At 55.8% G+C, this 26,661-nt stretch overlaps 8 protein-coding genes across 8 annotated transcripts; 3 read left to right on the top strand and 5 right to left on the bottom strand.

The window, feature by feature from the left end:
* Window positions 1–882: 882 nt before the first annotated feature.
* On the top strand, window positions 883–5,766 carry PHSY_003704 (hypothetical protein; the record flags this gene model as incomplete). Its single annotated transcript, XM_012334321.1, has 1 exon — window positions 883–5,766. One exon carries the CDS (start codon window positions 883–885, stop codon window positions 5,764–5,766), a length of 4,884 nt encoding a protein of 1,627 aa, XP_012189711.1.
* A 2,062-nt stretch (window positions 5,767–7,828) lies between these two features.
* PHSY_003703 (histidine acid phosphatase) lies at window positions 7,829–9,358 on the top strand (the record flags this gene model as incomplete). Its single annotated transcript, XM_012334320.1, has 1 exon — window positions 7,829–9,358. The coding sequence occupies one exon, from the start codon at window positions 7,829–7,831 to the stop codon at window positions 9,356–9,358; it is 1,530 nt and encodes a 509-aa protein (XP_012189710.1).
* Window positions 9,359–11,132: 1,774 nt separating this feature from the next.
* Window positions 11,133–14,279, bottom strand: PHSY_003702 (C6 transcription factor; the record flags this gene model as incomplete). The annotated part of the gene is made up of 1 exon (XM_012334319.1): window positions 11,133–14,279. One exon carries the CDS (start codon window positions 14,277–14,279, stop codon window positions 11,133–11,135), a length of 3,147 nt encoding a protein of 1,048 aa, XP_012189709.1.
* Window positions 14,280–14,822: 543 nt separating this feature from the next.
* PHSY_003701 (hypothetical protein) lies at window positions 14,823–16,538 on the bottom strand (the record flags this gene model as incomplete). The annotated part of the gene is made up of 1 exon (XM_012334318.1): window positions 14,823–16,538. The coding sequence occupies one exon, from the start codon at window positions 16,536–16,538 to the stop codon at window positions 14,823–14,825; it is 1,716 nt and encodes a 571-aa protein (XP_012189708.1).
* Window positions 16,539–16,933: 395 nt separating this feature from the next.
* PHSY_003700 (glycoside hydrolase) lies at window positions 16,934–19,148 on the bottom strand (the record flags this gene model as incomplete). Its single annotated transcript, XM_012334317.1, has 2 exons — window positions 16,934–18,993; window positions 19,097–19,148. The coding sequence occupies 2 exons, from the start codon at window positions 19,146–19,148 to the stop codon at window positions 16,934–16,936; spliced, it is 2,112 nt and encodes a 703-aa protein (XP_012189707.1).
* Window positions 19,149–19,738: 590 nt separating this feature from the next.
* PHSY_003699 (NRPS-like enzyme) lies at window positions 19,739–22,975 on the bottom strand (the record flags this gene model as incomplete). Its single annotated transcript, XM_012334316.1, has 1 exon — window positions 19,739–22,975. The coding sequence occupies one exon, from the start codon at window positions 22,973–22,975 to the stop codon at window positions 19,739–19,741; it is 3,237 nt and encodes a 1,078-aa protein (XP_012189706.1).
* A 1,288-nt stretch (window positions 22,976–24,263) lies between these two features.
* On the top strand, window positions 24,264–25,175 carry PHSY_003698 (hypothetical protein; the record flags this gene model as incomplete). Its single annotated transcript, XM_012334315.1, has 1 exon — window positions 24,264–25,175. The coding sequence occupies one exon, from the start codon at window positions 24,264–24,266 to the stop codon at window positions 25,173–25,175; it is 912 nt and encodes a 303-aa protein (XP_012189705.1).
* Window positions 25,176–25,278: 103 nt separating this feature from the next.
* On the bottom strand, window positions 25,279–26,652 carry PHSY_003697 (hypothetical protein; the record flags this gene model as incomplete). Its single annotated transcript, XM_012334314.1, has 1 exon — window positions 25,279–26,652. The coding sequence occupies one exon, from the start codon at window positions 26,650–26,652 to the stop codon at window positions 25,279–25,281; it is 1,374 nt and encodes a 457-aa protein (XP_012189704.1).
* Between the last annotated feature and the right edge of the window lie 9 nt (window positions 26,653–26,661).

Below are 26,661 nucleotides of genomic sequence, written 5' to 3'. Positions count from 1 at the left end.
AGGAAAAACGCCGAGGGTCCTGCATCATAGGTCCACCTCTTGCATACACTGCTGATTATACCTGTGATACGGCGATGTCAAGATGATATGAGAACAAGATATCTTTGGTTCAACAAAGAGAGAACGGCAATGCTGAATCAAGTGGGTGCGATGCTTCACGGTGGTGCGGACTTGGTGCTAGACAAAAGGATGTGGTAGCGATGGTCACCGGCAGCTGGTCTACGATGTCAGCTTCGGGCGGAGTTCGGATGGATGCTTCTCTTTGCAGCACTGCAAACCACTTCCCGTCCCCTCGTGACTGCGCTCAAAACAACGGGCTCTCCCATGAAACTTCGTCCAGACCTTCATTCAGGACATCCTCGTCATCCGCCCTAGAGCATGGCAGGCACTTTCTAGCTCCGACACACACACTGGGCAAAACACGCGACAAGGCTGCAGCTTCGCTTCCGTAGACCTTCCTCTGTATCCTCAACGTGCGATTCGGTCCCTATTGCGAGGCCTTTGGTAGCTTCCGTCCAGATCGGGTCCGATCCGGTGTATACTGTAGTTATCATCTCGAGACAAGCAACATCGAATTGGCAGGCCACTGCCACCTTCAGCGACACCATCTTCACCATCCGTCCATCCCGACTTTACAACAAGCTCATCCCCTCCGACATCGGGCCACTCCCTGGCGAACAGCACGATCGCCTCGACCTTGAGCGTTCCTTCCCCATCATCTTGTCCTTTGGCATCCATCTATGCATCCACACCATTCTGTCAACTGCGCTCTCTAAGTGCACCTCTACCGCTTATCGTGACTGCGCAAACACGCGCTGCACATGCTCCGTAGTCCGACCAGTCGTCCATTAGAGGCCGCCGCCGAACAAGGTATCCATCCAGATGGCGACATCAATACAGGGCGAGCGTGTGGTGCCTCAGTCCAACAACAGGAGGAGAGGATGGGTCATCGCTAGCGAAGATGGCACCGAGATCGAGCGGCCAACCAGCTTCGATGCTCGCAAAAGTGCCGCCGCGTGGAACAAAGGCAAAGGCCCGTCCCAGGCATCCATCCCATCCAGAGCGTCGTCATTAGCATCCACTCCAGCGCCAACACCGATGCTTCCAAGCGAGCCTTTCCAGCAGGCAGATGAGCCATCAGCCAGCGGTCCTTCTACAAGCGAAGTCATCACTCTACCCGTACCGCCACCACGGATTCCATCTTCCAGCATGAGCCACAGCAGAGACGCGACATCCAGCACGACAAGCGAAGCAGAATCCAGCACCGGCCGACGACGACCTTCACCGCCTCTGCTCGTACCACCAAAACAGACCTTTAAGAAAGTCCCTTCCAAAAGGGTCCTGCCACCTTCGGCGCTGAGCGATCACGAAAAGTTCATGGCCGCTGCCTACAAGGGTGCCGGTAGCAGCGCGTCTTCATCGTCAGCGGGAACATCCGGATCGCGTTCGCCATTCGCAAATGCTGCGTTGCGCAGCGACCTTGCAAAGCTGGCTGCGAGCCGACGTGCGAACAGCTCTTCCTCAAGCAGCACAGCGACAACCTCGACGTCAGCATCTGTGTCGCAATCTGCAACAGCATTAGCTACATCGGCTGTGTCAGCAACGCCCACGAGCAATCAACTCAAGGGCAAAGCGAAGCAAATTAGTCAAAGCCCCTTGCAAAGTGACCCCGAAGGGTTCTTCAGCTCGGGAGGAAAGGTCAAGCAGATGGCCAACACGTACGACAACACCCACAGTCGTCAACAGAGCGGCGATCCACAATCCTCTGCTGATGCTTCAGCGTCATCACAGCAACGCAGCAGTGATTTTACCCAGCACAAGCAATCTCTTCTCCTCTCTCAGGTCCATCCGCTGCCGGCATTGAGCGAAAAGTCTGCCAATTCCGACATCGAAGACGTACCTTCTTCTGCATCCGATGTGATGTCCGACAACGAAGCAGCAATCTCAGCAGCAGCAGCCAAGACGGTCAAGAGGCGCGAAAGCCTACAAATCGAATTGCCACCCCCACCGCCACAATTCAAGGACAGGTACCCGACCATCCTCGTAGATTCAACACACGCGAGCGACTCTGAAGCCAGCGGCACGAGTAACGCTGGTCCTCGCCGCCGCCGTCGACGAAGTACGGCTTCAATGAGCAATAAGCTCGGAACCGATGCAGAGGACGACGATGACGACGAGTATGCGGGTGACGATTCCAGCTGGCCATCGACACCCTCCACCACTCCGCTGGAGACGTATTTCATAGCAGCTGATGCCAAACCCAAACCGGCGAAAAGAACAATGCAAACTACCATGGAGATTGTAGCAGCTGAATCGAGTGCTCTTGGCATGGGCAGACCTATGGTAGTCGTCACAAGCCCAAGCACTGCATCAGAAGTCTCGTCAGATCGTCGTTCGAGCTCAGGCTCCGGGTCTACATCGGATCGCACATACTCATCTTCACCGCCAGCTGTGGCCAGTGTTGCGCCTCCCCCGGCCCTGTCGAAAATCGAAGAGCATCCGAGTGCCAAGAGCGACGCAGCTGAGGCAAGCACAGCTGGACCGCCGAAACGATCGCTCTCATTCGAGGTGCCAGTCATGAACCGATTCAGAGCGTCGGAAGAGAGCTTGCCCATCGGTGGTGCTGTCCGCTCGCCATCACGAGCGATGGCATTTTTGGCCAAGATGAATCCGAGCAGATCCGCGAACCGTAGCAGTGTTGATCTGGTTTCCACCACTCGCACCGACGCGAGCTCGGGCACTGTACAGGCTGCGAAACGAATGTCGTTGGATGATCAGCGCCGAACGTCAGCAGAGCAGCGCCGTTCCGTCGAGCTCCGTCCGATCCTCCTGAATGCTGCGTCACGCCCACCTCCTCGACCTGTCGCGATAGAAGCTGCAAGCTCGACAACTACTTCCCAGCAGGAGCGCCGTCGATCGTTGGGCCGTGCTGCAGTTCGCTCCAACGTTCTGCCCTATCACTCGCGTCGCAGCTCAGAGGTTTCTACCAGCTCTTCGACCGACACTCCCAAGGCCCAGGACCGCGGCTCGTTCGATAAGCAACCGTTCGACCCGGGATACAGCCCTACTTCGCAGATGACGACCTTCACGATGCCATCACCTGCCCTGAGCACCGATCAGAAGCTCTTCTCGAACCAGCCCGCAATTCACGCACAGCAATCGACCGAGACGAACCAGCGCCGATCTTCGGCTGCTGGCGCACCGAGAGATCGCTTCGCCGCTTCTATGCCCTCTTTGCATCAGCCTGTCGTCCACGCGCAGCCAAGGGACCGTCGTACGGCCTCAAATGAAGAGCCAGGTGCTCAACCGTCGGCGATCCGACTGCTGATCGACTCGCAGAAAGGCCGCACCACACGAGACAATGACTCGATCGCCGAATGGATTTCTGTATCCGTCAATGATCTGCTTTTGCCAGATGTCACCGAGGCGTACGGAAACGGTGGCGCGGGCGAGTTCTCGAATGAGAACCAACACCATGGCAAGAAGCCCAAGAAGAACAAGCCGTGGAAGCTGGGACGATTTGCAGCGTCGGAGGTTGTGCTTCCCTCCTCTTCTGCCGTGCAAGCAAAACGACGTTCGATCTCTCTCGTCAAGCGATCATCCTCTGCACAGGTGAACGAGCCAACGCGAGTCAGCGCTGAATCTACGTCTTCACCGCCAAGTGCGCCGTTCATGCGCAATTTGGGCTTCACGACCGCCAATCGTAACGTTGCGCTCCAGAACCTTTGCGCAGAACGCTCCGTGATGGCGCTGGCTGCAAGCACGATCTATATCGCCGGTTGTGGCCGTATCAAAGTGCCGCAGCCGGCTGCTCTGCCAGCCGCCAAATCGAAAGCCAAATCGAAGACACAGGAAGCCGAGAATAAAAAGCTCGGTCAAGTCTCGACGGAATCAACAGCGGTAGCCGTCGTCGAAGGTCCGAGCAGCCCGGTTCATCCATCTCACAGCGCAGATGCTTCGCAAGATGCTTATCTCAACGTGACCGAGGACCGTCATACCGGATACGACCTGAGCGGAGCTGCGGTGGGCACAGTCAAGTCGATGGTGCCAGAGCTGGGAGACTGGTCGGGATCGATGGAGCACGACCGAAGTCACAGCGAAGAGGTGGCAGAGCCTGAGCGACCTTTTAGGGACTATGATGACGAGGGATCGGACCTCTTTGACTCGGACAGATCCGATACGGAGTCCGAGGATGAATTCGACTACGGAGAAGAGGATGTTGAGGTGCCCGTACGGTTCGGACAGCGCGTTAACGTGAGCAGCAGAGCTGGATCAGCATTCTACGGCTCGTCAGTGCCGACTGGGTACGAGGCAGAGAGAAGTGTCGATGAGGCAACGCCGCCAGCGAGACATCTGGTGCCGTCGGTCAGCCTGGACCGATTGACACCAGGCACAGTCATGGTGCACGGAACCGAGCTGCGGATCTGCGTTGAAGAGGAGCAACTTTCGGGACGATCAGCCCGGCCGATGGCTTACTGGAAGGCGGTCGAAGTACAGCAGCCCGAGTCGAAACCAGAAGAACCCGTTGAGAACCAAATTCGTCGTCAGCCCTCAAACAGAGCGATGAAACTGGAGGAAGAAGTTGCCACCGGAATCTTTGCCGCCTTTGTCGGCAATCGAAGCCCACGACGACAAAATCAACGAGCAAGCATCGATGCTGGACCTTGCAGTGCTGATCAAGGCTCCCCACAGAAGCGAAGCACTCAATCGACAAGCATTTCCAGGAGGGAGCTGGTGGTATCCAAGGTGAACAAGAGCACTTTCACTGTTCGCAGCGAAACGCGCTCAACCATGGACGGTACAGAGCAGGTTGTCGAAATCTTACGTCGAGGCGGCAGCCAATCGACGCACTTGACACAGGCTTCGGAATCATCGCGAGGCTCAACATCGACGGACAAAGTCGAGAGGGCATTCCCTTCGCCACTCCTTTCGAACACAGAGTTTGCGAACAGCAGACCTCGATCTCACAACCGCACCAACGGCTCGCTCTCGACGCTCGAAGACGTAGCAGAGCGCATCACGATCCGCATCCAGCAACAGGGAGTTAGTGGCTTCTCCGCCAGCTTCCAGTCGCGCGATGGACAGGTCTGGTTGTGGCAAGGAAGCAAACTGGAGGCGTCCGTACTGTCACCGAGGAAAACACAAGCAGGCGTTCACGGCATCGATGTCCTGGACAACTACGATCTGGTGCTGCGTGCTCGAAACGGATCACAAAGCATTGAGCTTGCAACCTACTCTACCGACTCGCAGCTACGCAACGCACTTGGGCTGTTCAAGCCGCGGACGAAGCCTGTCCCGAAAGCGCTTCCCGAGGACACGAGCAACCTCGGCTCCGCTGTTGCGCCACCGACCCGAGTGCTGCCATTGGCGATCCCGATCCGGGGTATGGCGGGAGGAATATCGCGAGGAGAGCCGCAGATCCCTCTGCGTGGCATTCGAGGTGGCCCTCTCCTTCGACCTCAGACGAGTGCAAATGGCAGTGCTCTGCGGCAGCATGGACTGTGGCAGCAGCAACGAGCAGCAGTGTCGACCGAAGCGGTGGTACAAGTGCACAACAATGCAGTCAACAACGCCAGAGCCTCGGTTCAACTCAACGAGCGTCTGGCATCGAAGCGCGCTTCCACCGACACGGCAAGGCCATCCCCGCAGGATGAGGGAACGCAAGATCAAAAGATGGGCGTGCTCAGTTTCGCGGCAGTCGAAGCGCTGGATCGAGATCTTGTGGTGCTGTCGCTCTTGGCTGTGATGGGAAGCGTTCGAATGTGAATGCAACATGTCGGTCGGGATCGGCGGTTGGCGGCCCGAGCAAGATGTGCTTGCGTTGCGGGCGTCTCAATTCCGTCTGTAGCATTCTGTGCACGAGCTTTACAATGCAGAAATTGTTCCCGCATACAACAACGCCGCCGGTCCGTGCATCTGAGCAGTGTATGCCTTGTTCCAGATCACGTACCGCCTTCTGAGATAGGACTGACCAAGCTGTGCCATGTGATCTCGCTGTGTAAAAGTGTGGTAAGGTCCTAATGTACATATCGCGGGAACGCGGTATGGAGCCGAAACGAGTCCGGCGGTCTAGGCCCGATCGGGAACGGAAGCGAGATCTAGCTCGCAACTGTCATAGGCCTTACCAAACCCGTTCGGAAACGCCAACAGGGCGAATAGTAGAAAGCGAGGATTCAAAGCAAATAATGTCTGCCTTGAGGCATCTCATCTCAGCCAGCACGGACCGACCTCTTTACGTCTGAAGGGGGAAGAACGGGGCCATGACAACGAAAGATAGCAAGAGCATCTCGTATCAAGTGCGTTGTGGACAAAGAGACAGAGTCGGTTCCGCGTCGGCGGCGGCCAAAACGGAAAGCGTCGGAGTTGTAAGCAACGGAGTAATTCGATTGCCCGTGCATGAAAGGTCGAGGATGAGGGCCGTTGTTGCTTGTCTTCACTCAAGTGGTCCCTCTGGCTATGCCTGACTGCGTGTGATTCAGCCGCGCTGTACAGGTTGCGTCTTGGTCTTCCCAGTGTCTGCTCAGAGCTAGATTGCGGTCTGCTGCAAGCGAGGGCAAGACCTTCGAGGAAGGGCTCCGATGCAAAAGTCGGAAAAACTGAGCTCGGCTCGCGAAGGATGCCGGGTTTGGCACCAACAAGGCGGGGGAGAGGGTCTGCGGGCACACCAGCAAGAAAGCTACCGGCACAGGGCGTTTGTCGAATTTGACCTGTTTAGAAGGAAAAGATACAGTATCCTGCAAAGCTGCGGCCGTTAAAAGCGTGGGCAAGAGGGATTGCAGGGTCGGGAAGGCCGATTCGGAGTCCCGCCAATGCTGACGGTGTTGGGCTCAAACACACAGACGAGGGACGAAGCTGCCTTGCTGACTTTGCTAGCGCATCCAACGCGGCGTCGATCACTTGCGACAACATCTCTTCGCCCTTCACCTGGCTCCGCGCAGCAATGCTAGATGGCAAGCATGCTCGCAAACTTGTCAAAGATTACTCGAGAGCGCATTCATGTCAGGGCGAGAGGAGTTTGAGATGCTTCATGATCAGGTCAGTCTTTGGACGGTGCGGTCCGATCGCTCGTATTTTTTGATTAACGCGGAGCGTCGAAAAAAAGGACAGGGAAGGTCAGCGGAATTGCCGTAGTCGAGCAAGGGTTTTTTTCTCTTTCGCTGTGGAAGAAGCAAGCCTCTTGCCCCTTTCGATTGTGCTTTCTTGCCCTTTCCTATCGTGTCACTCTGCTTTCCGCCTCGTTCCCAGTCCGCTCTGAAAACGCTTTCCTTCGTCCCATCACGCATCCACTGGCGGCGCATCCGCTTCCCCTCTGGCATTCACTCCTTGTACCGCCAATTCTGCGCTTCGAGACGCTCGTCGGTCAACTTGAACATTGGCCGATCCTGCGTTCCATCGATTGCCTCTTCATCCCGTCTTGCAAGCCACAGTGCTGTTCCGCTCTCTCCCTCTTCCCGCATCTTTCCTTTCGCCCCTGCAACAGACAATCCTCTTTGACGACGGCGTTCCTCCTACGTTCTGCCAGCCACGTCACTCACGCTACGTCCAAGGAAGAGGCGTCAGCTAGGCTCAAGCTCTTTTGCCTGCCTTTGTGTATACAGCGCTCGGCTCCTTCACCTGGCTACTCCTCTGTAAACGTAGCATCTGGACTGGCGCATTGCCTTCTTCGTCATATTGCCGAACTCTCCGACACCTTTCCCTTCCCGACACCTTTCCTAGAACTCAGCCCCGTTCCCGATCTATTCGCTTTATCGGTAGCAAGCTTGTCTTATCGCAAACCGGGTCTGTGGCTCTCATCTTTGAGCTATCCGGACGAGCGTTGCTGCTAAAGATGACGACCGCCGCTCGCGATGCAGCTTCTTCCACTCTGAACCCTTCCACATCCCCTTCTACCACCGCTCTTTCATCCATACCATTTACAGCTGGCATCCCTATGGTGTCGGCAGTCTCAGATGCCGGTGCTGGCGCTGCTGGCCCAGGGCTCGGCTGGAAGGATCCTCCCAAAGGCTTAGAGCTCTCGCAGGTACACTATCTCGTTCGACATGGCGAAAGGACACCTGTTCGAAGTCGTCTCACACACATCTTTCCAGAAAAGTGGAATCTATGTCGTGCTGGACGCGAATTCGATGCGTGCGTACTCGAATTGACACCGACCGACAACTCAATACCACCCTTCGAAGTAGGTCAGGTGCCTCCAGGCAAGACGGCGACCATGTACAGCAGCATCATGCGAATGCGACGCAGCGTCGAGACCGAATCCTCCTTATCAGGCCGTGGTTCCAAGGACGAAGAAGGTGAATGCATGCTCGGGGAGCTCACCGATCTTGGCCGCCTTTCGACGCTTCGATTCGGTCGCGAGCTTCGTCGCCTCTACGTCGATCGCCTAGGCTTCTTACCGCAGCTCCTCACCAGTAAGGACAACAACGCGCTCTACTTTCGCAGCACTAACATGAGTCGCACCATCGAGAGTCTCGAGCAGGTGATTCGAGGGCTCCATTCGAACGACGTCAAACCAAACACAGAGGGGCAGTTCATCCCCAAGGTCTTGGTTCGCAACGGCACCGACGAGAATCTTTTGCCCAACACCTACGGCTGCTCTCGACTCGGAGCCCTCGATCGAGCCTTTGCCGACGCTACTGCGCGACTCCTCAATCCTTCTCTCGAGGAATTTGATGGACAATTGGAATCCGTTACGGGCGTCAAGCCGCGCGTAGACGGACGACCTCGTCTCAACGGCATCGTCGACACGGTCAAGGCGGCGCAGGTGCACGGCTTTCCCATGCCTGCTGCACTCGCCGATCCTCGCATGCTGCGCAAGTTCGAATCCGCCGTCGTTGCAGAGTGGTTTTCGGGATACAATGCGCCCGATCCGGAACAAAGGAGCGAGTTCCGTCGCCTCGCTATGGGCCGCCTCGTCAACGACTTGGGCAAGCGCATGTCGTCTCGAGCAGAGAAGGGTGAACAAGATCCGCTCAAGTTCGCTGTTTATGCAACTCACGACACAGCGCTAGCCGGTTTGCTCAACACGCTCGACTGCTTTGACGGTCGCTGGCCCAACTTTACCGCTTCGATGGGCTTGGAGCTCTTCAAAGACGCTTCGGCGACGCCGTCGCTTTTCGCCAAATTGCAGAGCCTGGTTGGACTCAGATCGTCGCAGCAGCAGCACTATGTAAGAGTTCGCTACGGCGATCGCGACATGAAGCTGCCAGCGTGCGCAGCTCCGGGTAAGCACTACGAAGGCAAGCCAGAATTTTGCACGCTGGAAGCTTTCATGGACATTGCCAAGTCGCTCCAGCATCCCAAGGGCTGGACTTGGGAGCAGCAGTGCGCCGTTGGTCAGGGTCCCAAGTCGTCCAAGTAGACTGCCACGCTTCCGCGGGGTTGCTGTCGAGCCGCTGTGGAGTCATCAACCGCACCTGAACGCCGGTGCTCCTGCTCGGTCAGCAACACGTCGCACTTTCTTCTCTCTCTTTCCGTCGTCGCAACATTGCAACCGTCTCTTTGATACCAAGGTCATACCATGTCACTTTTCACCAACCGCGTAGGCCATTTGGAAGGCCACCATGCAAATCAGCAGGATCTCTTTGGCATGGATCGCTCTCCGACTGTGACCTTCCCCTTTCCCCCACCCTTCGACTGTGAACACCCCCCTTTCCTCCTCTTCTTTCCTCACCACAACACCTCTTGCTTCGGCGAGAGTGCGGCCCATTAATCGATGACTTTTTGCGAACCTACGAAAAGTCATTTTCATGCCGGGCCGAAATCAAACAATCGATCTGGATCTTTGCTGGTAGAAGGATCCCTCCGCAGCCTTCTTTTCGGGGGGGATTGTAGTTAGGGGGATGCTTTTTCTGGGTGGTCTTTTTTCGGCCAGAGCAGACTTCACTTTACCCTCCTTTGTTTTTTTCTCGAACGAAAGGGGGGTCATTCTCTGTCTCTTACATACGATGTTGAGGCATCGAGTTAGGAGCCAGAAGTTTGATACCAGGATTGCCACGTCTTGAATAGAAACTTTTTCTTAGGTGATGTTGGAGCGAGTGATGATGTAGTGGTTTTGTGAGTTGATGGGAAACTGTCATCTGTGTTAGACTCACAGCTAGCAGGGTGGGAACTGCGAAAAATCGACGTGGCCGATGCACCAGCGCAATTCCAAGATTCAGGGTCCAGCATAACCTACCTCGTCTTGCGACCCGAACCTCCTCCCTTCCATCTCTCTCACCTTCGCATACTTGCCCACTCCTCTGATATAACCCCCATCCGGCACCCTCTGCAACTAAGTTGTCCTCAATCATAAGCGCTTCTTCGGAACAGCCATACATTGGACGTCCAACCATGGAGTCGATCCAGAAGATCATCGATGGACGAATCGTGCGTGTTCCTCACATCCCAGCTTTCCCCTCCGCACCACTTCCTTCTTTCGTCCTTGCTGATCCTTTCTCCTTCTATGCATTTTTGTCTGGAGCAGGACTTTCAAGGTCAACGTCTGAGCGATCGGATCATGCAGGAAGGCCTGGTCCTCGGTGCAGTCGTCGCCTTCTTGCTCGGGTATTTTACGCAGAACATGCAGCTGTGCATGCTGACTTTTGCGTTTAGCACGTTGGTCGTCGCTCTGGTAAGTTCCGAAGAAGGCAGTGATGTTTGCTGAGAAATGATTGATGGGAGTAGAAGCGGAAGGGAGGCAGGTGGCTGTCGACCTGCGGATCGGAGGATGAGGGGAGAGTGAAGAAGGTTGCCTCCTCGGAGACGTAGCAGCCCAGGATGGCGGACAGAGGGCGAGCATGTAACATGATCGCTCACGGTAGTGCTAGATCCGTAGTCAAGCACTGCCACTCAATGATCCTTCGCTCGCAAACACACGTGCCTTCCAGCAACCGCTCTCGCCTAGAGAAGGCTCTTTCAAGAACCGCCCACTGACACTCTATCTCACAATTCCTCCCCCCCAACAGGTCACCGTTCCACCTTGGCCCATGTACAAAAAGCACCACGTCGAGTGGCTACCCGCTTCCACAAACACAGATCCAACACCAGCGGAATCCTCAAAGACACGCTAAAGGCGCAAAATCGTAAACAAAACATATGCTCTCACCCCACAGACTGATCTTTCTGCGTGACGTCGGACGTGTTTGTTCATTGCATCAACCCCTGGCACTGCCGTTGGTCGAGACCTTGCCAGCCGCTGCGGCAGGCGGCGAACCGGACGGCAGCATGTTGAAGAAATCCAGCAGTGTGGAAGCGTCTGCCGCTGTCTCTTTGGCACCTCCCATGTCCGCCCTGCCGTGCTGCTGCGTCATGCCGTCCGAGTAGGTCATATCGACACCTGTATATGCCGACGGTGAAGAGTTGAACAGAAATGCATTCGCACCACCGCCGTTGAAAGGGTTACCTCCGTTGACGTTGCTGTGCGAGGAAAGCGCTTGACTCAGATCCGAGCCTCCCTCGTACGGCTGCAGTAGCCAGTTGTGAAAGCCGAATGTGGACGAGGTGCGCTCCGCCGTCGAGGTTTCCACAGATGAGGTTGCGCTGTGGCTGTTATTGTTCGCAGCGTCGCCGACGTTGAATGCGTCGCTGTTGTTGAAAGCGAGAGTCGAAGTTGTGAGGTTGTATGGCGTTTGCAGCGCAAAAGATCCTCGGGGCGAGCTGTGACCGGTAGTTTGCAAAGCGCCCATCGTCGATGCTCCCTGCATGTGTTGTCTCGTCCCGACCGTCTGTGTTGTCCTCTCGCTCAACGTCGGAACCAAGCTGTGACCGGTCCCGAATCGCGCAGTCCTCGGTGGAGCAGCGACAAAGATCGTCGAGCCCGGCGGCGGACCCGCTTCCATCGCACCCATCGAGTTCCACGTCGAGTCCGATAACCATCCAGGATGATGCTGTTGCTGCTGCTGCTGTTGCGCCACTCCCAACAATGCATCCTGATGACGATGCGGCGAACGCATCCTATGCCTCGGCGAGCCTCTAATCAGTTCTTCTACATCCAACCCCATCTCACTTGTCCTAGCGTTCGGTTCCAACACCGACCTCAACACTGCCGATGCAGCCGCATCAAACGTCTCTCTGATCTTTGTCCCATACCCGTCATCCCTCGACGTCAGCGCTTCCAGCGTAGAAGCACAGCTTTGGACGTTGAAGACCACCTCGACGACTGGGCTCGGGCTCGTCGCGCCTGTCCGGGTCAGCTTTTCAAGCGCGTTAAGATGGGTCAGTCCCGAAATGAAGAGGTGATGAGTGGCGAGCCATGGGAAATTGATAGTGGAGCTTCTGTGCATGGACTTGTAAATCTTCATCGCACGTCCGGATGCCATGAATGCTTGTTGCAAGCCAAACGAATCGGGTCGAGGGTTGTTGGGAGAAGGACGGAACAACAATGAGATGGTGAGGTTGTGATTGAGATCGATCCAATCTCTCGTGATGAACGGGGTAGCCGTGGAACTGATCCCTTCGTTTTGTTGCAATCTGTCCGAAGTCAATGGTCCAAGTCGAATACGATCGTACTCGGATCTCCACTCGACCAGCTTGTCCATCATCCTAGTCTGCCACTCTACGTTCGGCGTTGGCGGTCCAACTTCCATGACGAGAGCTAGAGAAGGCCGATCTAGTGGAGACTGCGTGGAGCTCACCCCATCGTGGTCGAGTGAGTAATCGCGTGGGTTGACGCTGTGGAGGCGACAGAGGATTTCGGATTGGATACGACGAAGGTTGATGTGCGATCGGAAGATTTCCTTCAGCGGGTCTGTCCTGCCACCATCGGTCGATGCCGCATCTTTCCGATCTGGTCGCACAAGCTCCGCGTCCGGTTGCAGAGTAGGCTGCTGAACATGGATCCATGCATCCGACAATCCAGGTGGTCTAGCGAGCGCCACCGCCAGGCTCCGATCCAGACAGTAAGTGGTCCAGAATAGCCTACGCCGAAGGTCGATTGTTTCTTGCGTAAAAGGGGCGTTGGCGGCAGTATCAAATTCGCGGTCGACTTGCAAGTTGAGCTCCGTGACGAGACGCATGGCTGCACCTGACAGCTCCCATACGCTCCCGGCTGTGGGTACGAGAAGTGCGTACTGCAGCTGCAGAAGAGAAGCTCGCAGCTTATCCAGATCACTGGTTCGAAATATCAAGGGGTGAAGCGCTTGAGCTTCAGCCCAGTACTGATGTCCGAGTCTACGAAGCTCCGGGCTGAAGTTGTGTGAACGACCGAGCGACGCCAATGCAATGGCCAATGCCATCAAGACGACATATCGATGCCTCGACAATGTCATACGGTCCACCGAGGGAGAGGAAGGAAGAGGTGGCGGAGGCATACTGCTATGCGACCCCATCGAAAGAGCTGCTAGTCGTGCCCGCTCGTCATCCTGATACACCAGCCCGGCGATTTCCCACATCCTCACCTCGTTGATCACCGATAAAGCCGTGTTCATGTACGTAAGATATCTCGCAATCAGCCTATCAAAGAAGCTCCGATCGTACGCCGATATCGTACCCACTCTACCAGATCGTGACCGAGGTTTGAGATGGTGAAAGGTGGACGAAGAAGCAGAAAAATGGCCGATAGCCTCGTCCCGATACTTGGACGCGTTGGATGACGATCGACGCTTCAGCCGATGCGGTGATCTTGTACGATCTCGGTGATGCCGTGTGAGCGCAGCTAGAGCGGATGCTTCGTCGTTGTCCAAAGTTTGCGTTGAAGGTCTCTCTGGAGTTGACTGCGTCGGACGGTGCGTGGAAGCTGTGAGGTCCGAGGAGAGGCTTTCAAGGATAGTGCTTGTTTGCTGGACAAAGTCGTTGGGCGAAGGATCCGCGGGCTCCGGTGATGTGGACATGCTGTCGGATGAGGACGATGCTTGGTCGCTGTCCTGGCTTTGTGCGCTGTGGTCGAAGCTGGAGTGGCCGTTGCGGCCCCTTTTTGCACGTTTTGCTGATGGAAGTCCAGCATGCGAGGAGCGCCTGCCCCTCTCACCAGCGGCATTTCTGCCCGCATCTCCGTTGGTGACTGATAAGACCTTGACGCCGGAAGAAGCAAGGGCCAATCGACTCTCTAAATCCTTGACCTTCTGTTGCAATTCGTAGACCAGGCCTCGAGAGACATTTGGCACCTTGTCACGACCATAACATTCTCGGCCAGACTTTTGACATGGAGTACAAGCCGGTAGCAAGGCATCGCATTTCACCTTTCGCGATCTGCATGCCTCGCAAGCGGGTAGACGGGTTTCGCGTTCTTTGTCCTTCTTGTCGGAATCCGTGAGGATGCTTGCTTCTCGGTCGTGCTTCTTATCCTTCTTAGGGGTCTGAGTCATGTTGCTGCTGCTGGATCGTTCAGCAGCAGCGGCAGGTTCTGGATGACTGTCTCTCGCAGGTATGCTTTTGTGTGTTGAAGCAGCTTTTGCAGGAGTAGTCTGGGAGCTGAGATTGTGCGGAGCGGATCCAGACGATGAGATGGTCTCAGCTTGAGCCGGACTGGCGACTTGATCAAGTACTTCCGCTGGCATTTGTTCAGAGCGTGATGATGGCGTCGACGACCATCGCCGCTACGCCGAAGGAGTCGAGGATGAGGCAATGGAATGTGATGTGACGATGGAGAAGCGGAGTGAAGCGTCGAGTCTCAGGGTCTTCCGTGTTGTGCACATGTCCAGTGCGAAATTTTGATCCAGTCTAGTAGCCGAAGTCGAGTCAAAGCTCAGACAGCCGCGCCATGTGACACTCTTTCCCGCCGAAATGTGTTCCGAGGATACGGCACAGCATCGAGCCCAACAAGCACTTTACAACTGCAACAAAGAAGAATCTACGATTTCGTGAAATGCTGAGATGGTGCAACATCAGTGTTCGCACATACACGACACTCAGTCACTATCTTCAAGCTCTTCCTCTTCCTGACGTGGACCGCCGAGTCCATACGCTTTGCGAGCCGACCTAGCTCCAGCCTCAGACATGCTCTGCGATGCTGCGTAAGTTCGAGAGCTTCGTCTCTTCTCTACGGCACCACCAACGACCTGTGACAATGCATCGGGACCTTCAGCCAGGCTCAGGTCGAGTTCGGCTGCAAAGTCTTGCAAATCGTCATCGTCTTCGGCCCCTTCGCCCTCTTGATTCAGGTCGCCGTCGTTGTTCGCCAACGAAGCGGCCGACTCGTCAGGACTGGCGACGTCAAGACGCGGAGAGGCGGTGGGAGTGATGCCAATCCCAGTCTGATGTAACCCGAGACCTATGGATGCTGCTGCTGGAATATGATCCGCATCACCAGGACTCGAACGGTCCGTCAACGGAGAGTCGATTTGCCTGTGAGATCTCGAGAACGCTGAAGAATGGTGCAGCGATGCATCATCGAGGTCAGGAGTGTGTGCTTTCGGCGTGCTGACCTTCATTTGTCTCTCTCCGCGCTTGAGTCGAGAGACGGGCGAGAGAGATCGATTCGAAGTGGACTTTGCGGGTAGGTTTGCCGAGATGGTTCTTGGACGTGGTCGCTCTTCGACCTCGCTTTTGTCCCGCATCTCGACGTCGAGCTCGCGTTGCAGCTCCCGCTCTAGCTCGAGCGCCAAATCGTCATCCTCCGCGTCTGTGTGTCGAGCTGTCTCTACCTCTGCCGCAAGAGTCGGCTCAGACCTTGAGACGGGGTCGCTGTGAGGTGAAGATAGCGGGCCGTCTTCCGTTTGTGCCTGGCTCGAACGACGACGGCTGCGACGCAGCCCAACAGCAGGCTCGTCATTTGAGCTACGCTGTTGGATTGCTTCTGGCAACTTGACTCGTTTGTTCTCGTCTTTGCTTCGCAGCTCGTTTTCTTGCGACACTGAGCTCCTCTTTGATCTGCTCGCTGATCCAGCCGGGGACTCTACTGGTGACACGGACCGGTCATCGAATTCCTCCATCTCGACCGCCACGCTGATTCGAGAAGAACGTCGTACGGGAGCAGCAACATTGCTTGTTTTGCCGCGCAGCTTGAGCTCGCCTGCTCTCTTGCCTCCCGCAATAGCTGATGGAAGCTGCGCAGGATGATTGCTTGTACGTCTGGTTTCATCTTGCTTGTCGTCAGATGTCGATCGCAGCATCACGCTGTTTGCGGAGGCTCGTTTGCTCGGCTTTGCTGCGTCGCTCTCCCATACGTCTTGACTTTTCTTGCTGAGAATCGTCTTAGATCTCTCGTACTTGAGCGAGAAGGTGGATGCGATACGCTCTAGACGGTATCCTCTCATCTTGTCATCCCAGATCAAGACCAAATCGTACGCTTTTGCCGAAGTCTGAGGCCCGGTAAACACGTGCGCATGCTGGTGTCTTGCCGCAGCTTTCGAGTCGGTACTGGGTCCCGCTTCTGTGTCCGTCGACTCAAGCTCCAGCTGCCAGTCAGCGTTGACGTTGCTGCTGGAGCCAGGCTGGAAGAGGGCGCCTTTTCTGCAGTCGTGTGCAGAGTCGGGCTTGAAGTTGAAGTTGAGTGCGACATAGTTGGGGAGTGATGAACGAATATTTGCTTGGCTCGTCCCAGTCTGTGAGACTGCAGAGAGCAGTGCTGCGGTGGAAGGCTCGATCGCGACATCGTAGAAGCGACGACCTTTATTGTTGCTCATCTTTGAGAGGCCTTACTTATTTGAGAAGGAAGGTTCATTCCTGCCGAGGAGGGGGCTATGATGATGAGTTCTCGATAACGGAAACAGCGGTGGAGGCTGGCAAGAAGAACGCAACATCAAATGCATCTGGATTCAGGGTCCAACCAACCGACATCAAAACCTCAAGGGCCCGAGCGCTCTCGCCACTACTTTCGGCGTTCTGTCATATCACAAGTCAGCTTTGATCACTGCCAAATCGTATTTTAGCCCTTCTAAACTCATCCGGCCTCGCAGTCACCCGCGAATTATGGAAAAATGAGTTGAAGAAGAGGTGATATTGAGAGAGGAACGGACAAAGGAAGTTGTGAAGCGAACGAAAGTAGCGAATGAGGCACATGCAGTTTTGCAAAGAGATTCTAAGCGACCCTTCCCCGTTCAGCCTTGATCACAGTGAACGACCACTTGCTGAGCTCAACGGTGAGGTACGTTCCCGAAGCCTTAGCCGTGCAACCCTCGGTCTTGACGAGCTGCTTCTCAAGAGTGTTCGAGTCCAACGGACCCTGACCAGCCACCTCCCAACAGACGGGATAACCGACCGGAACACCAGCATCAATGTTGAACGGCACCCTCTTCTCGCTGTAGTTGACGATCTTGATGACCACCGCACCGTGCTCGTCGAGACCAGCAGACGTGTAGATCTTGGCATCCTCGAGCTGTTTGCTGTTCTTGATGGGAAGACTCTCGCTGATGCGGTTGGCGCTTACGAGGCTCTGCATCAACCACGAGGTGGATCCGACCACTTTGGTCGTGTCGAACTCGAGCATACCGGGAGTCGACTGCGAAGCACGATCGTCCGACTCATTCGAAAGCTCGGGAGCGTAAGCAGCGCCGCGCACGATGTCACAGTTGTTCTCCATACCCAGGATGAAGATAGACTCGGCAAGCGAGCCTTGCATGATGCTGTGGTGGAGTCGACCCGGTCCGAACCAGATGTTGTCGTCGGCTTCCATGCCAGAATTGATGACGGCGAACTCCATGCTGTAGAAGACGGTCTGGTTGCTACGCGAAGCTTCGTCGTACATGTGATACTTCTGCACAAAGTCGGCAGGCGTACCGTAGATGGGCTGATTGAGCAGATCCACTCGGTACTTGTAGCCCGTCGGTACGCAGATGGCGGCAGAGGCAATTAGGTCGATCTCGTCAAAGCCAGCGTGGCCAGCGAATTCTTTCTTGAGCCTGTTGGTGATCATGTCGAAGCGCGTCTGGTAGTCCACAGCAGGCGTGAGTCCGCCTTCGTTGCCGATCATGAACGCCTGGACATCGTAAGGCTTCTGAGGTCCTCCGCTCTTGACTCGCAGATCCGCCCACTTGCCCTCAGTGTCGAGGAGGAAGTGAGCGAACTCGATTTGCTGCTCCACGTACGGGTCGAGGTCCTTGAGGAGCACCGAGTTGTTGTTTGCGTCGACACCAGCCCAAAGACCAACAATCAGACGGGCGTTCATCTTTTGGATGAAATTGTACATCTCGACGACTCCCAGACCATCGGTGTTCCAGCCAGCCCAGTTGCCAAGACGTCCAGGTCGGTCGATCAGAGGACCAATAGTGTTGTTCCACTGGAAGCGCGAAGCAATGGTGTGGCCGACCAGGTCGTTGCCACCTGGCCATCGGATCGCCTTGGGCTTGAATTTGAGCATCTTTTGCGCCACATCGTTCCTAGCGACGGTGCCTGGGTACGGCGTGGGGAAGAGGCTGACGAGGTTGACCTGGAAGGAACCAGCATCGGCGTTGGTTTGGATCGCAAAGACGTTGTTGATGTCGCTAGCACCCTCCCTGGGCGTCAGCACTTGGTGAACAGGAGTCCATCCACTGCCGATCTCGACAAAGGCGTCGTTCTGAGCCCATGCCTGAGTCAAGTCGTTGCTGAACAGGCCGAACTTGAGACGCATCTTGCCAGGCTTGTCGGCACGGATGTAGAAGCTAGCATTGTAAGTCTCGCCAGCGTGGACGGGCAGTCCGAAGAAGCCGAGGTTCTTGATACCGCAAAGCTCATTCTTTTGCGTGCCACAGGTGATCTTGGCCGACTGGGGCAGTGCATCGGACAGCGGATTGTCAGCTACCAGATCGAGCTTCGAGTCGCCGACAGGCTGCCAAGCGGTGAGCGAGCCAGAGCCAATGCTGTCGTTAGCGCCAACACCGAAGACACCGTCGGCTGGAGATTGGAAAGCGCGATTGCGGATCATCTCCGCGTAAAGACCACCATCGCTGCCATAGTTGAGATTGGACTCAACGAAAGTGTCCATGTCGTACATGCACTTTGCCTTGGCTTGCGAACCAAGCTCGAGAGTCAAGCCGGACTTCAGCGGAGCGCCACTAGCATCTGTGACTTGAGGTCCCTTGCGAACATGGAAGTTGGAGAGATCGGGCTCATCGGAAGTCGGCAACGCGTTTGGCTGAGCATTCTGAGGCAGAGCAGCACCTATGATCGAAGGAATATCATGGCCGACAAATGTGGAAGGCGGAACGTCAGCTTGAGTCGTTCTGATGTGTCACCATACGTGGTTTCGATGCAGAAATCTTACCGTGAGCGGTTGCAGCCAGAGCTGCGGCGAGTGCCGCAAGGAAAAGCTTCATGGGTGAAAAGGTGTCGGAGGGATCGGAAAGACGTATTAGGGAGAGGGAATGGTACAGAGGATCGTTTGTAACCCAAATGCCTTTCGATCTGGTCTCTTATATGTTTTGCACCAGGCCATGAGTGACCGTTCTGAAGCCACAGTAGATCAGCTTAGCCTGTGTCGTTTGGTCCCGCCGCTGGTCAAAGCGGCAATGACAACGCTTCATGTCTGCTGACCACCGCAAATGCAAGGTCCCGCACGGCTTCATTACGTGACAGAGTGATTGGCAAACCGAGATCGCGGCGAGTACTGTAGGCAAGGCAGTGGTGGGATTGACCTACATCGCTCACGTCTCTCCCAGCAATTCCGCAAGCCCATCCACCCACGACTCGCTGATCGACGATACAGTTTGAACGGATGTCATTTCCTGCCTGACACGGTGCTCAGCAGCACAATCATCGATGGTGTGCGAGCGCGAGAAGTGCTCCATAATTTGACGCTGTGGTGGGATCAGCTCGATCGCATCGGATTGATGTGGACATTGGCAAACAAATGTGAAAAACAAAGCGAGCAAAATGAAGCAAGTGGGGCGAGCAGCGAGGCGTTACGCTACTGAAGGAACGCAGAGCGCTTCCACGCTGCCACGGTGCGGCTGAGGTACTCGGGTCGATAAGCTGTCAAACCCTCCAGAATTTCATCCTTCTCCGGAGATGAAGCGACGATCCTCCTGAGATTGGTCGTGTCAAATTGGCCAATCACTGTATCGCTACTTTCCAGATCGCGTTGCATTGTTCGGTAGTGATCCAGCAGCTTGATGGTTGGGTTGCGAGTGGGATTGCGATCCGAGCGCTCCAGCCGCTCGACCCACTGTGCATAAGGAACCACCTCGAAGGTCTTGCCGAGGTTTTGCGGCTCAGCGAGCGTCAGGAGTGCTGTCTTCCAAGGCATTGCTTCCTCGCTGACGACATGCACCAGCTCGCAGTCGCTTGACAAGTCGGCCGTCGTAAGCTGCGCTGCCACGAGACCTGCGACGTCGACAGGAAGCCAGTACAGATCATCGAGCCGGTCCGGAAGGCAGCCAATGGTTTGGGCAGCCTTGATCATCAGAGGTGGCGCCTCGGTCTCGTTCCAGATCCCTGCAGATCTGTCGCCCACCATTTGTCCAATCCTCATGACCACCGACTGGAACCCACCGCCAACGAGGGCCTCGGCATCGCGACACAGATTCTCGACAATCCACTTGGAGTGGGCGTATCCCAGCGCGTGGGTATGATCCAGATGATCGAGGATCGTCTCCGGAATGACGGCGCCAGGATTTTTGAACGCCACGGAGATGGACGATGAGAAGATGAATCGGGGTTTGCGGCATGCGGTACTCTGCCCTGCCAGGTTCATCAGCCCAACGGTGCCCTCGAGGACGCTCTGGAAGGAGTCAACCGACATGACAAAGTTGACCGGCCATCCGTTGTGCACCACGCATGTGACGCTCCCGGCCAAGTCGGCGTATTCTTGCTGCGATAAGCCCAGATCTTTCTGACTGATGTCGGCCGCCATTGATACGAGTCGCGCACGTTCGTGGCCCGCAGGTACTGTCAGGCCACGCGCTTTGAGCGATTCTTCCGTCCGCTTGCTTGCTTCCTGATGATCAGCAGCGCGATTGAGACAGATGACCTGGGCGACCGAATCTTTTCGGAGAAGCTGGTCGAGGATGTGTGCACCGAGTGAGCCCGTAGCGCCGGTCAGAACGACTGTCTCCTTGGCGTTCCGAGGCGCTGTCTCGGACAGACTCGCATCGCGAGCTTCGAGCTTGGAACGCAGATCATCAAGCATCTGGTAGGACTTGCGATCTTGTTCCTCCTTGTTTGCCTCGGTCGCGGCGCCATTCGTACCTTGGCCTTTGATGTGAAGATACACTGCTTGCGTAAGCTTGTTGAGCGTCGGATGCTGAAAGACGACCGTATTTGGAAGCGGTCCTTGCATCCGCACCGATCGATGAATCTGGCTGCGGATCTGACTGTCCATGACCGAGTCGACGCCGAGACTTGTCAGATCGACGTCCTCCTTGCCTTCGAGAGTCAGCTCGATGAAGTGTTCGAGAATGTTCTGCAGCAACTTTCTGAGCTGCGCTGACGACTCGATGGTTCCTTTTTGTTCGTCAGGGGTGGAAGTGCCCAAGTCAAACTCGGTATACAGCTGAGTGATTTCCTGGGCAAACAGCGAGTTGGCCGGGGCTCGCTTGACGCTGCCCTTGTCTGCCAGGGGAAAGCGTGCCGAAGGATCGAGGAACAGGATCATCTCCGGAACGAGGCGCGAATGAGAGGGACACTGCGAGTTGACTTCGCGTACCAGCGGCTCAATCTGCTTCTTCAGCGCGGTCTGTCGATCCGACTCGGACAAAGATGCCAATGCCTTCCAAGCATGTTCGTAAGGGATGACTAGGGCACCAGTGCACGGCTGACCAGCGCCAAAGACGAGACAGTCGCGCAGCAGCGGAGATGATTTGATGCTCTGCTCCATGGGGACCGGATTTGTCTTTTCGCCGTTGAGGTGGACAAGCGTGTCGTCTCCTCTGCCAAGGTACACGTACCCTCGGATACTGCCGTCGTCGCTGCGCACGATGCGATAGTGATCACCGCTTGCGTAGCTACCGTCTGGACGATTCACTTTCGACAAGCCCTTCCAGCCTTTGATGCAGACCATCTCGTAGGGGCCCTCCTGGGTCGTACCAACGTTCTCGAACTTGAGGTACGGAGCGACGCGCGAACTTGGACGCATGATGTTCCAGCCTTTGTCGTTGGCAAAGTCGCGTATGCTGTCCATGATCTGACCGAGCTCAGTGGCGCCGAGGAAGGCAACGAGATTGATTCCATTGGCCACGAGCATATCGCCGACCTCGATGGGACAAGGTGCACCGCTGTAGCAGCAGACCTTGGCGGCGCGGAGCGTATCGAGGCTCTCCTTCTGTTCGCTGAGCATCTTGAACGTGAATGGCACCGCGTAGATGATCTCGGCGGTGCTGTTGCGGGCAGCCTTGGCGACAAGGTCGTGGCGGATGGTGCCAGTGTAGAGGTAGAGTCGGCGGTGATGGATGAGCTGCCTCCAGGCAACCGCACACGCAAAGCCGTGGTAGATGGGCGCGGTGCACAAGGCATCATAGGGCATGTAGTCAGCAATGATGACCAGATACGTCTCGTGCGTATATGAGTATGGCTTGGGAAAACCGGTGCTGCCGCTCGAGTGTAAGGTGAATGAAGGTTCTTGCGCCTGCTGTTGATACGAGATCTGAGCTTGGAAAGGATCCCTCTTGGTGGATGGCGGAGGAAGCTGCCCAAGCTGGATCGCCTCATGGATTGGACACAGATCGACGATGTCGAGTTTGCCGTCCTGTTCCTGCAACAGCAGCTGACGAGCCTGCTCTGCCTCTCTCCGCTTTTCCGCACTAGGTACCAGGGTGACGGAGTTTGTGGCTTTGAGGAGGTGGACGATGGCTGGCACCGAGTTGTTGGGCGAGATGAGGACGACGCCATATCCCAGACGGATCATTGCCATTTTCGTTACGAGCAAGTCGAAGCTAGAGTCGGACAGCAGGCCAATCTGTCTGCACGGCTGGTCGTGACCTCTAACACCGACGTGTTGGGCATAGTATGCAGTTGCAGAGCGAAGACATCGATCGAGGTCAGCGCCAGTGACATGCTGCCATTCGAAAGGCTCAGTGGACTTGATGTAAGAGACGCAGACGTGGTCTCGGCCGATTTCAAGTACGTCATCAATGAGGGCATTGACGCTCCATCGTCCCTCGAAGGGGGTAAGGAGGCTTGTGCTGTCTGTGATGGGTGCGATCGTCATCCTCCAGAAACATGTGTGTACGTGTCCTGCTTTAGAATCGTGTTGTGTCGTGGATGGGCAGGTAGAAGGGCAATCGGCCTTCCTTTTGTAGACGTTTGTGGGTCCAGCACTACTCGGGAATTCGCGACTCTCGAGGCTGGGTCAGCGGTGCTGACGGACCCCTGGATCGGAAGCGCACAGAGGGAGACTAGAGAGCTTTCGATGTCGAGTCTTGTCGCGGGAGACCGAGTTCTGAACGTGGGCGGAATCTTGCCTGCAGTGGCGTGAGAAGCGCGCTTGAATGGGGAGAAGACGAAAGCAACGTCGAACAAGGCAGCGTTGGAAGTCAGTGTTTGATAGGCTTTAGGGACGGTCGAAGGGGGGTAATTCCGAAAGGAAGAAGGTCGACAAGGTGAAGGTTGCTAGAGCGCCATGCCGAGTGTGGCTGAAGATGTACGACGGCATCCCCCGCAACCGCGGTCGTCGTGGACAGTTGAACACTGAACCCCCACTTCAACAGAATCACCCAAAAGTGTCAACAAGCGCTCCAAGCGATCGGCAATCCTGCTAGGCGAGAAGCGCGGCGCTACTAAAGATGCCGCTTACGTGCGTGCTCATACGTACACATCCAACAGACCAGTCGACATCGCTAAAAATGCTCTCGCCGGACTCCGAAGGAGCAGGTCACATGTTCCAACAGCGGGGCTCTATGACAGCTGTCCTGTGTCCCTTGCGACGTCAAACACTAAGCTCATAGTCCAATACAGAACGATGCTCTGCAGATCTTAGAAACAAGGTCGGGAATACATTCTTTTTCCGGCTCGCATGGCACAAAGATATTCCCCGACCAATCTTCGGCCAGATCAGCTTTGAACCCTGCAGCGCTCAACAAAAGAAGAGCAGCACACGGACCACTTTCTGCTAAAAAAAGGACTTGACGACATCAACAGTGAAGGTGAGCGGGTCATCGCTCGGAATTAGTTTCGACAAGATCACGACCTGTCTGTTGAAAGTGACGTTGCAACTGAAACAGTGGGTAGCAAGAGGAGACGCATTGGGCCCAAACGTGGTCGGTCTTCTTGGATCAGGTCTCGCTTGCGGGTACCGCTTGGTGTTGTGGGACGGATCTCGACGCTGTCAACACAAAGCTGCAGCATGTGCATATTTGCCACTGGGCTAGCCTAGCGTTACACGGACACACGCACCCTTGCCAAGCCACCCGGTTTCATTTGTGTCGCGCTCCGTAGCGTGGGATCGTTATTGAGCGCGAAGCTTGGCGGCAATCATCTGTGCTGTCACTGGTGACAGCATGGTCAGATTCCCGACATCCGCACCAATTCGATTGGTGTTGCTGGACGCCTTTGATACGCTCGTGACACCGCGAAGCGCTCCGCATCTGCAATATGCTGCAGTTGCGAGGGAGCATGGCCTGCAAGTATCGGACGATGATGTCAAGACTGCATTCAAGCAAGCGTTTCGGTCAACGTCGGAGCAGCATCCGAATTACGGTCTACAGACCAACATCGCATCTCCCGACGAATGGTGGAAGCAGGTGATCCAGCGCACGTTTGCTCCTCATCTGCATTCTCAAGTCACTGCGGAACAGTATGACAGATGCATCGAGTCGCTCTCGTCCCGTCTCGTCACTCGATTCGGCACCAACGAGGCGTATCATTTGTTTCCAGACGTGGTTCCCACGTTGCAGCAACTCTCCCATTTCGGAGCCAGCAACAATCTTCCCATCACGATGGCACTTGCCACCAACAGCGATCCGCGTATCCTCTCGGTGCTCAAGAGCTTCAACCTGGATCGTTTTCTGCAACTCGACGTACACGCCACCGCGACAGCTCCTTCAACTACCGCGGCCGCGCTGCAGCCGCCGCCGACACTGTCCTACTTTGAAAAGTGCGCCAAACCAGACCCACGCTTCTTCCACGCCGCCGTTCGTCGAGCCTCATCTCCGTCAGCGCAGCTAGAACCCGCCAATGTGCTGTACGTTGGCGACCAGTTGCACGAGGATTTCTGGGGAGCTGCCGACGCTGGTTTGCAAGCTGCGTGGCTGCAACGGCCCGCCACATTGCATAGCAACCAGCCGTACCAGCAGGTGCTCAAGGACCGCAGCTCTCAGCAGGAGCTCCAGTATGCCAGGCAGAGGACCATACCAAGCCTCTCGAGTCTGGTCGATATCGTCACGCAGAGCCACACTCGGTTCTTTGAATAGATACAAGCCTTTACTTTGGCTACCGTGCACACTAATAATACATGAATGAACGACCGAGAGGAAGAGAGAAAAGGTACGAGACACGACGTGCTCTGCATCACCATCAATAAGGTGTCGAGTGCATCTGTCTCGATTGGTAATCATACGAAATCGAGTTGACATCGCCGTAAAAGTCACCATTCAGACTGAAAGCGAGGTCGGGATCAACATCGGTCCAGTCCGGAACGATTCTGCGAAGCCGCGTCTCGTTGAGACTCTGCGTTATCGAGACAGCGTCCGAATCGACCGAGGTAGTCCTGAGGTCGATGGAGGAAGGCGACGGTAGCGCCTTTTCGCATATTGTTGGTGGAGTACCATCCGTGCTGCGATCGGTCGGAGATGAGTCGGAAGGCCGTGGGCTCGTCGCTGACGTGGGCAGACTGACCTGCGACGCGACGAGCCCCGCTGTGGCCTGCTCCATACTCGCCGAGTCGATGCGGTACTGGTCATGCACATTGCTGCTGAATGTGTGTGCCAACGCCAATTCTCTTCCAATCGCCTTCCACAAGTTAATGAACATCCGGCATGACAGGATACTCGACAGTCCGATGTAGAGATTGAGATACGGCATCATGCGACCATCGCGCTGCTGACACACGTACCAGATGGGAATCGGGATGACGCAGAGAAAGACGATGAAGTAGTAAAAGATGTTGTCCTTACGAAACATGCGCTCCAGCGGCGAGCTGCGTCGTCGGTGCGAAGCGCGTCGAAGGCCGTAGAGCGACAACGCTAGGATGGTCGAGTCGAAGATGGGCAGGACGAACCATGGCATCATGTAGATGATCGGATTGCCACCCAACTTTCGCGGTGGAGAAGGATCGCAAGCGCTGATGCCGTTACGTCTGCTCTGGCTGCTAAGCACAAAGATATTGACCATGAGGAATGCAGGCGTTGCGAGCCACAACAGTCCGAGCGAGATGACGGCGACGATGTGGAACCGATACAGCGCAAGGCAGCGAAGCAGGAGGATGCCGCTGCTGCCACCGATCGAAAGGAGCGAGAAGAAGATGCTGGCTCGGCGATCGGCTTGGCAGGCAAAGTTGGCGTAATCCCATCTGGCTGCGCCCAGCTCCATCGGTCCTCCCGCTACGTTTCCGACGACCGAATGAAGCATCGCGGTAATGGCGTAGCCAAGTCCGCCGATGCGTGACGCAAAGTAGGCGATGTGCGAGAGCTTCCACTTCTTACGCCTGGAGAGAAGCTTCCATTCCCACGGCAGATGGATCGACCAGTCCGAAACGACCAAGCCGAGTGCCATGGATGCTGTGATAAGCGGCGGCAGGATTGAGTTGACGCGTCGAGCAGAGATGACAACCAGATCGTCGGGTGGTCCGAAAAAGGAATGGCCCGAAGACGAATTCGAATAGGACGGTGGCGGCGGCAGACGTGTTGGGAAAGCCGCAATGGCCGTCACTGACATGGGGATGGCGGACATGGTTGCTGT

Source organism: Pseudozyma hubeiensis (genome assembly GCF_000403515.1).
Source record: "Pseudozyma hubeiensis SY62 DNA, scaffold: PHS38, whole genome shotgun sequence".
Lineage (NCBI taxonomy): Eukaryota > Fungi > Basidiomycota > Ustilaginomycetes > Ustilaginales > Ustilaginaceae > Pseudozyma > Pseudozyma hubeiensis.
This window is presented reverse-complemented; position numbering and strand designations above follow the sequence as displayed.